This window comes from Dermochelys coriacea, chromosome 3 (assembly GCF_009764565.3).
Source record: "Dermochelys coriacea isolate rDerCor1 chromosome 3, rDerCor1.pri.v4, whole genome shotgun sequence".
NCBI classification, from domain to species: Eukaryota; Metazoa; Chordata; order Testudines; family Dermochelyidae; genus Dermochelys; species Dermochelys coriacea.
The window spans coordinates 191,399,499-191,411,694 of record NC_050070.1 but is presented as its reverse complement, the minus strand read 5'-3'; the positions used below and the strand labels follow the sequence as shown (position 1 = coordinate 191,411,694).

Here is a 12,196-nt window from a genome sequence, read left to right as displayed (position 1 = left end):
ATGGGAATCTGGGAGGCAGTGACCATGAGTTGGTTGAGTTCAGGATCCTGACGCAGGGAAGAAAGGTAAGCAGCAGGATACGGACCCTGGACTTCAGGAAAGCAGACTTTGACTCCCTCAGGGAACAGATGGCCAGGATCCCCTGGGGGACTAACATGAAAGGGAAGGGAGTCCAGGAGAGCTGGCTGTATTTCAAGGAATCCCTGTTGAGGTTACAGGGACAAACCATCCCGATGAGTCGAAAGAATAGTAAATATGGCAGGCGACCAGCTTGGCTTAATGGTGAAATCCTAGCGGATCTTAAACATAAAAAAGAAGCTTACAAGAAGTGGAAGGTTGGACATATGACCAGGGAAGAGTATAAAAATATTGCTCGGGCATGTAGGAAAGATATCAGGAGGGCCAAATCGCACCTGGAGCTGCAGCTAGCAAGAGATGTCAAGAGTAACAAGAAGGGTTTCTTCAGGTATGTTGGCAACAAGAAGAAAGCCAAGGAAAGTGTGGGCCCCTTACTGAATGAGGGAGGCAAGCTAGTGACAGAGGATGTGGAAAAAGCTAATGTACTCAATGCTTTTTTTGCCTCTGTTTTCACTAACAAGGTCAGCTCCCAGACTGCTGTGCTGGGCATCACAAAATGGGGAAGAGATGGCCAGCCCTCTGTAGAGATAGAGGTGGTTAGGGACTATTTAGAAAAGCTGGACGTGCACAAGTCCATGGGGCCGGACGAATTGCATCCGAGAGTGCTGAAAGAATTGGCGGCTGTGATTGCAGAGCCCTTGGCCATTATCTTTGAAAACTCGTGGCGAACGGGGGAAGTCCCGGATGACTGGAAAAAGGCTAATGTAGTGCCCATCTTTAAAAAAGGGAAGAAGGAGGATCCTGGGAACTACAGGCCAGTCAGCCTCACCTCAGTCCCTGGAAAAATCATGGAGCAGGTCCTCAAAGAATCAATCCTGAAGCACTTAGAGGAGAGGAAAGTGATCAGGAACAGTCAGCATGGATTCACCAAGGGAAGGTCATGCCTGACTAATCTAATCGCCTTTTATGATGAGATTACTGGTTCTGTGGATGAAGGGAAAGCAGTGGATGTATTGTTTCTTGACTTTAGCAAAGCTTTTGACACGGTCTCCCACAGCATTCTTGTCAGCAAGTTAAGGAAGTATGGGCCGGATGAATGCACTATAAGGTGGGTAGAAAGCTGGCTAGATTGTCGGGCTCAACGGGTAGTGATCAATGGCTCCATGTCTAGTTGGCAGCCGGTGTCAAGTGGAGTGCCCCAGGGGTCGGTCCTGGGGCCCGTTTTGTTCAATATCTTCATAAATGATCTGGAGGATGGTGTGGATTGCACTCTCAGCAAATTTGCGGATGATACTAAACTGGGAGGAGTGGTAGATACGCTGGAGGGGAGGGATAGGATACAGAAGGACCTAGACAAATTGGAGGATTGGGCCAAAAGAAATCTAATGAGGTTCAATAAGGATAAGTGCAGGGTCCTGCACTTAGGATGGAAGAATCCAATGCACCGCTACAGACTAGGGACCGAATGGCTCGGCAGCAGTTCTGCGGAAAAGGACCTAGGGGTGACAGTGGACGAGAAGCTGGATATGAGTCAGCAGTGTGCCCTTGTTGCCAAGAAGGCCAATGGCATTTTGGGATGTATAAGTAGGGGCATAGCGAGCAGATCGAGGGACGTGATCGTTCCCCTCTATTCGACACTGGTGAGGCCTCATCTGGAGTACTGTGTCCAGTTTTGGGCCCCACACTACAAGAAGGATGTGGATAAATTGGAAAGAGTACAGCGAAGGGCAACAAAAATGATTAGGGGTCTAGAGCACATGACTTACGAGGAGAGTCTGAGGGAGCTGGGATTGTTTAGTCTGCAGAAGAGAAGAATGAGGGGGGGTTTGATAGCTGCTTTCAACTACCTGAAAGGGGGTTTCAAAGAGGATGGCTCTAGACTGTTCTCAATGGTAGCAGATGACAGAACGAGGAGTAATGGTCTCAAGTTGCAATGGGGGAGGTTTAGATTGGATATTAGGAAAAACTTTTTCACTAAGAGGGTGGTGAAACACTGGAATGCGTTACCTAGGGAGGTGGTAGAATCTCCTTCCTTAGAGGTTTTTAAGGTCAGGCTTGACAAGGCCCTGGCTGGGATGATTTAACTGGGACTTGGTCCTGCTTTGAGCAGGGGGTTGGACTAGATGACCTTCTGGGGTCCCTTCCAACCCTGATATTCTATGATTCTATGATTCTATTTGCCAGCAGGCAGAACAGGAAATGCCATCAGTACTGTTTGTTGTGTGGGCTCCTGCGGGCAGCTCATCTACTATACAGACCTTTCCTCCAATCCCCTTAGTTCACAGTGTTCTCCTAAAAATCAAATGAGACAAGGGAAGGCTTATCCTGATAGCATGGTAGCATTGGTTTGGCACACCTCTGGACCTCTCGGCGGCAGCACCACTTGCGCTCCTACCCTACCCAGACTTGATCTCCTTGCTTTACTGCACCTGACTGCATGGATGCTGAACCCCGAGGAACAGGTCCGCTTGGATCAGGTTTGACAGGTCTTGCAAAGGAATAGAAAGCCTTCCACCAGGGCTACCTACTTGGCCAAGTAGAAACGTTTCTTTTTTTGGGGCCTCTGAATGGAATCTCTGTCTCCGTTCTGATCTTCTCTGCAGTCTGTCCTGGACTATCTGCTCCACCTAAAGCAGCAAGATCTGGCTCTCTCCTCTATTAAGGTTCATTCATTTCAACCTTCCACTCTCCAGTGAATGGCAGATTTTGGTGCTCTCCCACGAGAGGATAGTCTAGTTTCTCAAGGGATTGGAAAGACTCTATCCTCAGGGTTGCGAACTGACCCCTCCCCTACCAAGGGACTTAAACTTCGTCCTGTCGAGGCTCACAGGGTCCTCTCCCCCTCCCTTTAAGTTGTTAGCATCGTGCTCCCTATTACTTCTCTCCTGAAAGGTCACTTTCCTGCTGGCTGTTATCTCGGCCAGCAGGGTCTCTGAGATCAAATTCCTTATGTCGCAACCTCCTTAAATCGTGTTCTTCAACAACAAGGTCCAACTGCACCCCAATTCAGCCTTTCTATCAAAGGTGATGTCACAAATCCATAATCAGATCATTTTTCTACCTGTCTTCCCAAAACCCAACAAATCCACTGAGTAACATTGGCTTTGTACATTAGACATTAGGCAGGCCCTCGCCTTTTATATTGAAAGGAGTAAGCCCTTCCATAAATCGCAACAACTCTGTAGCAATAGCGGAAAGAATGAGAGGACTACCTGTGTTATCCCAAAGAATCTTGTCCTGACTAACCACGTGTATTCGGGCTTGCTATGAGCAGGCGAATATCCTGCCTCTGGCCATCATGACTGCATATTCCACAAGAGCCCAGGCTTCATCAGCAGCATTTCTTGTTCAGGTACAAGTCCAGGACATTTGGATGAATGGACTATAAGGTGGATAGAAAGCTGGCTAGATCATCGGGCTCAGTGGGTAATGATCAATGACTCCATGTCTAGATGGCAGCTGGTATCAAGCGGAGTGCCCCAAGGGTCAGTCCTGGGGCCGGTTTTGTTAAATATCTTTAATCATGTGGAGGATGGCATGGATTGCACTCTCAGCAAGTTTGCAGATGACTCTAAACTGGGAGGAGAGGTAGATATGCTGGAGGGTGGGGATAGGATACAGAGAGACCTAGACAAATTAGAGGATTGGGCCAAAAGAAATCTGATGAGGTTCAACAAGGACAAGTGCAGAGTCCTGCACTTAGGACGGAAGAATCCCGTGTACCGCTACAGACTAGGGACCAAATGGCTAGGCAGCAGTTCTGCAGAAAAGGACCTGGGAGTTACAGTGGACGAGAAGCTGGATATGAGTCAACAGTGTGCCCTTGTTGCCAAGAAGGCCAATGGCATTTTGGGATGTATAAGTAGGGGCATTGCCAGCAGATCGAGGGCCGTGATCGTTCCCCTTTATCCTCATCTGGAGTACTGTGTCCAGTTTTGGGCCCCACACTACAAGAAGGATGTGGAAAAATTGGAAAGCGTCCAGCAGAGGGCAACAAAAATGATTAGGGGCTGGAGCACATGAGTTATGAAGAGAGGCTGAGGGAACTGGGATTATTTAGTCTGCAGAAGAGAAGAATGAGGGGGAATTTGATAGCTGCTTTCAACTACCTGAGGGGGGTTCCAAAGAGGATGGATCTAGACTGTTCTCAGTGGTACCAGATAACAGAACGAGGAGTAATGGTCTCAAGTTGCAGTGGGGGAGGTTTAGGTTGGATATTAGGAAAAACTTTTTCACTAAGGGTGGTGAAGCACTGGAATGGGTTACCTAGGGAGGTGGTGGAATCTCCTTCCTTAGAGGTTTTTAAGATCAGGCTTGACAAAGCCCTGGCTGGGATGATTTAGTTGGGGATTGGCCCTGCTTTGAGCAGGGGGATGGACTAGATGACCTCTTGAGGTCCCTTTCAGCCCTGATATTCTGTGATCTGCAGAGGCATGACCTGGTCGTTGGTTCATACCCTCACGACCCACTACACCATCACCCAACAGGCACAAGATGATGCCAGTTTCGGGAGATCAGTGGTACAGTCAGTATGTCCATGAACTCCGAGTCCACCTCCTGGGGTACTGCTTCTGAGTCACCTAGCATGGAATGGACATGAGCAAGCTCTCTAAGAAGAAAAAAGGTTACTAACCTTTCGTAACTGTTGTTCTTCGGGATGTGTTGCCATGACAATTCCATGACCCACCCTCCTACCTCTCTGTCGGAGTTACCAGCAAGAAGGATCTGAGATGGTGCGGGTCCGGCAGCGCCTCTTATACCAGCATATATCAGAGTGAGCCAGCCCTATGGATACCACTAAGGGAAAAATTTCCAGCAACAGTGCATGTAGCATGCACACGCCTAGCATGGAATGGACATAAGTAACACATCTCTAAGAAAGTTACAGAAAGGTTAGTACATGTTTTTTGCCAGTGTGATGGCAAACATATAGTAGTAGTTCAACTAGTCCTTCCATTGCTACCCCATGTTGCATCAAGGACCTTCTGAAATCTCTCAGTTCTCTGCTTGTGGGAGCTATGCAGGGTTCTGTGCTACTCAAATAGTATTGTAAATGAAACTAGAACTGTGTTCATGTCATTTTGAAACTGATTTGACATAACTCTTGTGAACACATTGCATTGTTTTAAATCAGTTCAGTTATGGATCACTTGATTCTCCTAATGTGCACAGCCTATGGGGACTACATCTAAAGATATTTCACCTCCTACTGATCTTGTCCACAGGTGGCTGGTGATATGGGATGTTGTGATCAGCTGAAGAGAAAGATTTGCTAAGAGAGCATTGAATGTTGGAGCCTGTAGCCCCATCTCATGATTCTATATCAGAAATATACCAAACAGATTCCTTTTAAAGTTGTGGTCTGCATGTTGGTTAGCACCATTGCAGTAAAGAGTGTGACACAGTTCCTCCTCTACCTTGGCGGGTCTTGCGCTTATTGGTGGATTTGCTCACCTTGAAGCTTCACGGCAGCCCTGAGTTTGGCCATTTTCATGAACCCACAGTCCAAGTCAACTCCTCCTGTCTCTGACCAGGAGTTGGGAGGTTTTGGGGGGAACCCGGACCCACCCACTACTCCGGGTTCCGGCCCAGGGCCCTATGGAATGCAGCTGTCTAGAGTGCCTCCTGGAACCGATGTGTGACAGCTACAACTCCCTGGGCTACTTCCCCATGGCCGCCTCCCAAAACCTTCTTTATCCTCACTATAGGACCTTCTTCCTGGTGTCTGATTCCTCAGTCCTCCAAAAGTATGTTTTCTCACTCTCAGCTCCTAGCGCCTCTTGCTCCCAGCTCCTCACACACCACAAACGGAAGTGAGCTCCTTTTTAAGACCCAGGTGCCCTGATTAGCCTGCCTTAATTGATTTTACCAGCTTCTTGATTGGCTGCAGGTGTTCTAATCAGCCTGTCTTAATTGTCTCCAGAAGGTTCCTGATTGTTCTGGAACCTTCCCTGTTACCTTACCCAGAGAAAAGGGACCTACTTAGCCTGGGGCTAATATCTGCCTTCTGTTACTCTCCTGTAGCCATCTGGCCTGACCCTGTCACAAGAAATAAAGGAAATTATAAATAAAAATAACTTCATGTGTCCTGATAGAAATTTTCATTGAGTGCAAATGAGGAATGTGTCTGCCTTTTTTCTGTCAGCAGTCTAGACATCTACCTTCTGTGAGCAGTAAAAGATGATGCACTCAACAAAGACTTCTTCAAAATGCTGAGCTCCACAACACTAAGGCAGTAGTAATCTCTAATAGACAGATATTGGTATTGTCCTGTTGACAAACACCTTGGTTAGGAGACTGTAAAACCACAGTGTCCTGCAGAGACTATTATCTTGATTAATCAAGAATTATACATGGAGATTCAATTATTTTAAGACATTATAACCTTTTAGTCAGGTTATTGTAACTTTTCTAAAGTATAGGTGCATATGTTGGAAAAGTTCCCTGTGGTCATAGTCGTGGCTGTTGATCAGTTCTTGGGATGCTGACCTCTAATTGTAATTATAACATATTCATAGATACTAAGGTCAGAAGGGACCATTCTGATCATCTAGTCCGACCTCCTGCACAGCGCAGGCCACAGAATCTCACCCACCCACTCCTATGAAAAACCTCACCCATGTCTGAGCTATTGAAGTCCTTAAATCATGGTTCAAAGACTTCAAGGAGCAGAGAATCCTCCCTCAAGTGACCCATGCCCCATGCTACAGAGGAAGGCGAAAAACCTCCAGGGCCTCTCCAATCTGGCCTGGAGGAAAATTCCTTCCCGACCCCAAATATGGCAGTCAGCTAAACCCTGAGCATATGGGCAAGATTCACCAGCCAGATACTACAGAAAATTCTTTCCTGGGTAACTCAGATCCCATCCATCTAATATCCCATCTCAGGGGATTAGTCCTATTTACCCTGAATATTTAAAGATCAATTACTTACCAAAATCCCATTATCCCATCATACCATCTCCTCCATAAACTTATCGAGTAGAATCTTAAAACCAGATAGGTCTTTTGCCCCCACTGCTTCCCTTGGAAGGCTATTCCAAAACTTCACTCCTCTGATGGTTAAAAACCTTTGTCTGATTTCAAGTCTAAACTTCCTGGTGGCCAGTTTATACCCATTTGTTCTTGTGTCCACATTGGTGCTGAGCTTAAATAATTCCTCTCCCTCTCCTGTATTTATTCCTCTGATATATTTATAGAGAGCAATATTAATTCCTTTTATTTCTAGACATTATGGCAAAACTATATAAAAAGCCCTTCACTAGAATTATTTCGATAAATAAACCTTCAGCATCAAGGTATTATCCACAGAAAATACTGATTGACCAATAACCCAATTTTTGTGTAAACCACATTTCTGTAGGCTCTTCACTATATGTTGCTGGTGTCAGAAGTCGAAGAAACTGAAATTTTTAAGATTTGTCTTGAATACTGGAATCATTTGGCTGCTGAACTGTATAGAGAGAGTCCATTTTCAACATCTGCTTCTCCATTGCTTTCGGGAAGTCAACATTTTGATGTTCCTCCCAGGAGACAGCTTTATCTGCCCGTTCTGTCAAAGGTAATGTTTGTTTAATTGAATATACCATAAGTAGGGCTCTGTGTTTGTCGTGGAAGTCACGGATTCTGTGTCTTTTGCGGCAGCCTGTGTGGCTGACCCTAGGGCTGAGTAAGCAACTGCCTCTGGGGCCAGCCACACTAGTTGCCACTTGGTCAGCTCCGCAACCAGCTGCTTACTAGAGCGGCCCCGGGGCCAGCCACACTGGCGCTATTCAGACAGCCCAGGGCATTTTTTGGTCTGTTTGTGTGAGAGGTGCCCAGTAGGCATGCCAGGTCATCTAAGATTATCCTTGTCTACTGGTTTAAAGCATATATTTTGAAGTCCTGTTTGTATTTTGGTTAAAGTGTATATGTGCTCTGCATTTCAAGGCCAAAATGTAGTCCTTATCTTAGCCTCTTCCACTGAGGCTTCCTCTTTCCACTATTTTCTGATTGCGTCATGCTGCCTTTCTTTTAGAGCATTGTTTTTGGCATTCTTCTGAGTTAAAATAACTCTGTTAGTACCTTCTTTTGTAAGTAGGCATAAGTGTCTGTCTAAGGCTAAACCTACTGGAGACCATGAAGTTGTCATTTTTTTTTTTACTCTCCTAACAAATAAGTGCTTTGAAATATTTGATCGTATTTGACAGGTCAGTTGAACTCCTGAACATTTACTCCTGAACTGGTCAAATGCCAAACCCTAAATTTTTCTTAATCTAAAACTGATTCTCTGGTAAACACAGGTCCGGTTGTTAATGGTTAGCCGTATGGCTAAGCCAGAAGAAGTGCTGGTTGTGGAAAACGATCAGGGGGAAGTCGTACGAGAATTCATGAAGGATACAGATTCTATAAACTTGTACAAGAATATGAGGGAGACGCTGGGTAAGTTAACGACTTATCTGATCTTATGAATATACAGCAACAAAATATGAAATCCTTTGACTAAATGCTAGCTTACAATCTAATTTAGATAGAAAATTCAAGGAAGAATAACTTCTAAGGTATGAGGGAGAGGAAATGCAAGAATGGGGAATGGAGTGCTACTCTAGGAAGACTTTTTTCCCTGAGAAGCAGTTGACTTAATTTTTGGAGTTTTTTTCCTTGTTACTTTTTTGTCTTGAAGTTTATCTTTTACTTTATTATGATCAGATGCAACTATTTTAAATAAGTAGCACCAGAAAAAAAGTTAATAAGTTAATGGAAAAAATCTTTAGGAGGGGGAAGTAGCTTAGGGCATTATCTTAAAGGTTTTTAATTATTGGGACGTAGGACCAAGCTCTGCAGTTAAAGCTCATTGCTGAAGGAAACTACGGTCTTGTTTACACTACACAATTTTGTCAGCAAAAGGCGGTTTTTGCAAACAAAATAGTGGAGATGTACACACTACAAAGCTACTTTTGGCAGCAAAACTCTCGCTGTGTTGCTGACAAAATAAAACCACCTCAACAAGAGGCATAAAGTTTTTTGTGGCAAAGTTAAACTGACATATAGTCACTGTAGATGCTGCTGTTCGTTATATCAACATTAATGGCTTCCCTCAGTATCCCACAATGCCCACTGTGACCACTCTGATCGCTGTTTTGAACTCTGGTGCCCTGCAGGTATTCACCCTTCCACTTTCAAAAGTTCTAGGAAGCTTTGACATTCCTCAGAATGGAGTACGGTTGCCAGGTGTTCAGTTTTTGACTGGTATGCATGGTCGAAAAGGGACCCTGACAACTCCTGTCAGCACCACTGACCGGACTGTTAAAAGTCCAGTTGGCAGCACAGCTGGGCTAAGGCTCCTGGAAGCAGCCAGCATGTCCCTGGGCCCCTAAGCGCAGGGGCAGCAAGAGAGCCTCTCTCACTGCTCCCGCCCCAAGCACTAGCTCCGCAGCTCCTATTGGCCGGGACTGTGGCTAATGGGACTTGTGAGGATGGTGCCTACGGGCAAGGGCAGCACACAGAGCCTCACTTGCCGCCACTGAACCTAGGAGTCGGAGACCATGTTGCCGCTTCTGGGAACTGCCTCAGGTAAGCGCTGCCTGGACCCCACACCAAATCCCCTACCCCAGCCCTGAGCCCCTCCTGCACTCAAAGTAGCTTCCAGAGCCCGCACCCCAACCCTCTGCCCCAGCCTGGAGCCTCTTCCCACACTCTGAACCCCTCAGCCTGGAGCCCCCTCCCGCACCCCAAACCCGTTATCCCTGGCCCAACCTGCATCCCCCTGCCCCAGCCTCATGAAAGTGAGCAAGGGTGTGGGAGAGTGAGTGACTAAGGGATGGGGAATGGAGGGAAGGGGCAAGGGTGTTCGGCTTTCTGCTATCAGAAAGTTGGCAACCTAGCATGGAGAACTGATAGCTGCTGAAGATGGTGCTCCTGGTAGCTGAGCAGGCTGAGGAATCACAGAACCATTAATGTGGAATAGGCAGGCAGGCAGGCGGAGCGGGCTGCTGCTAGGGGGACGGGGAGAGTAGAAGAGACTGCTGTGTAGAGCAGGGGCTGATGTGGGAGGGTGTCCCGCTCCCCCAGGATTGGTTGCTCAGGCCACTGTCTGAACTTGGAGACAACATGCCCAAACACTCTCCCCTAACACACCGTCTCTGTCTCCCCCTCACGCTCCCTGTCGCACACTCTTCCCCCCCTTTCCACTACATTCGCTTCAATTGAAAAGCGGCTGGCAGTCTAGTAGGATGCCCATGGAACGGTGGGATTGAGAAACCTGCATCATATACGGTACCTGCCCCATGAGGCATTGCAAACCCTTCCCAAAGCACCCTGCAACCAGTTGCACACTGGAATAGCTACTCACAGTATATTGGTCTCTCTGTCAATGCAAGAGCTGCTAGTGTGGATGCAATCTGCCAGCACAAGGAGCATAACATGGACATTCAACCGCAGTTTGTTTAAAGCCCTTTAATTAAAATGGCATAATTTTTGTTGACAAAAATCTGTGGTGTAGACAAGGCCTAAACTATCTTGGGGGCTGGACCAAGACTGGAAAGCCTATAGGACGTAAGAACCACCTACAGTGTTGTCACTTTCCTTTGGCAGTACAAGGCACATTTTGTCTTTGATATCAAATCAAAGCAGACAGCACATCATAATTCTTCTAGAATTCCATATTCTTGTTTTCCTCTGAGAAGGAACTACTCGTGACACATGCATCCTGTTTAATGCATTGCTGGAAGGGGCTCAGGTACCATGGTGGTGATGGGTGCAGTAGAAGAGTCTGAATGGAAGAGAACAGCATGAGTACTCATTAGTTCTCATTTTATACATTATTTGGTGCCCATCTTTGTAGCTATATGCTGTACCAAAATGTACAGCTCTGGCCCTAGATGAAAGCGAGGGGTGCACAGCCCTGGCTCTTGCCACAGCTGTGAGGAGGGTGCATAGCTCCAGCTCGGCCTCCATCACTGACAGCTGAAGTCATGGAGCTCCAGTGAAGACACTGAACCCATTACTAAATCATATCCTTAATTCTAGTAAATAATTCTAAGTGATTAAGTTGAAACAAAATATTTAGATTTTGATCATCCAATGAAGTGAGCTATAGCTCACGAAAGCTTATGCTCAAATAAATTTGTTAGTCTCTAAGGTGCCACAAGTACTCCTTTTTCTTTTTGCGAATACAGAGTAACACAGCTGCTACTCTGAAACCTGTCATTTTCTGACAGAATACTGTTCTGTCAGAATTTTCAACCAGCTCTATCGCTTAACCTGCATTCTAATAATTTATTTGCTAGATTTTTCTCCTTATCCCACTATACTCAGCAGCAACTGTGGCACCACTGATCTTCCCCAAAAAACACACCTACCAAGCTGGACGCTGCTAGCTCCACTCACTTTTGGGCAGTGCTTGGAGGTTCTTGTCTTCCTGAGCTGGGTTAGGAGAATATGCAGTTTCCCAATCTGTGTATGTCACATGGGGGAAAAACAGCTCTGCCAAAATCTTAGTAAATGCTCATTGAGCATGCAGAGAAACATTTTTTTCCTAAGCTAGCTGGGAACTTCATGTAGATCTGCATAATGACATGTTGGTTTTAAATTTTATTTTCAGCTGTATTTGTGTTATTTTTGAGCAGACCCAGCACTTTCAAGCTAAAATAGGTATAACTTAACTCTCCAGTAGCTCAAAATGAATTGGCTTGTCCTTGAATAACTTTTTACAAATCTTTGTCTGAGACATGTCATACCAGCTCCAGAGGAGAATTTTTCAGGTGTAGTCAATTTAAAATAAAAATGCAGTGTAATTCTTTGTAACCTTAACTATTCATTTGAAAAAAGAACCAGCAACAAGCTATCATCTTGACAGTATCATGCATAATAGAAATAAAATTGGTTTTCCCATTACATCACAACTTTAAAAGATACTAAAAATCATTCATACTAAGCATTATGAAAGTCAATGCTGCTAGAAAGTATCAAGATGTTTGCTGGAACAAATTTACAAAATACTTTAGTATAATTTTAAAAAAAATATGTTTACTAAAGGAAATTCAGAAAAATTAAAAACCCTACTTTGGGCTGTTAAATGTGCATCTATTAGTCCAGAATAATTCTGGCAACCCCTGTGAACCACCATATTTAAGACCATC

The 12,196-nt window shown here is 45.5% G+C and overlaps 1 protein-coding gene across 4 annotated transcripts in view; it reads left to right on the top strand.

The window, feature by feature from the left end:
• XPO1 (exportin 1) overlaps positions 1 to 12,196 on the top strand; it is an 84,650-nt gene that overhangs the window by 52,167 nt on the left and 20,287 nt on the right. For all 4 annotated transcript variants that reach the window (XM_038394652.2, XM_043511972.1, XM_043511973.1 and 1 more), the window contains 2 exons: positions 7,441 to 7,638; positions 8,360 to 8,498. In XM_038394652.2, the coding sequence (XP_038250580.1) occupies positions 7,441 to 7,638; positions 8,360 to 8,498 (337 nt within the window). The remainder of the gene's footprint in view (positions 1 to 7,440; positions 7,639 to 8,359; positions 8,499 to 12,196) is intronic.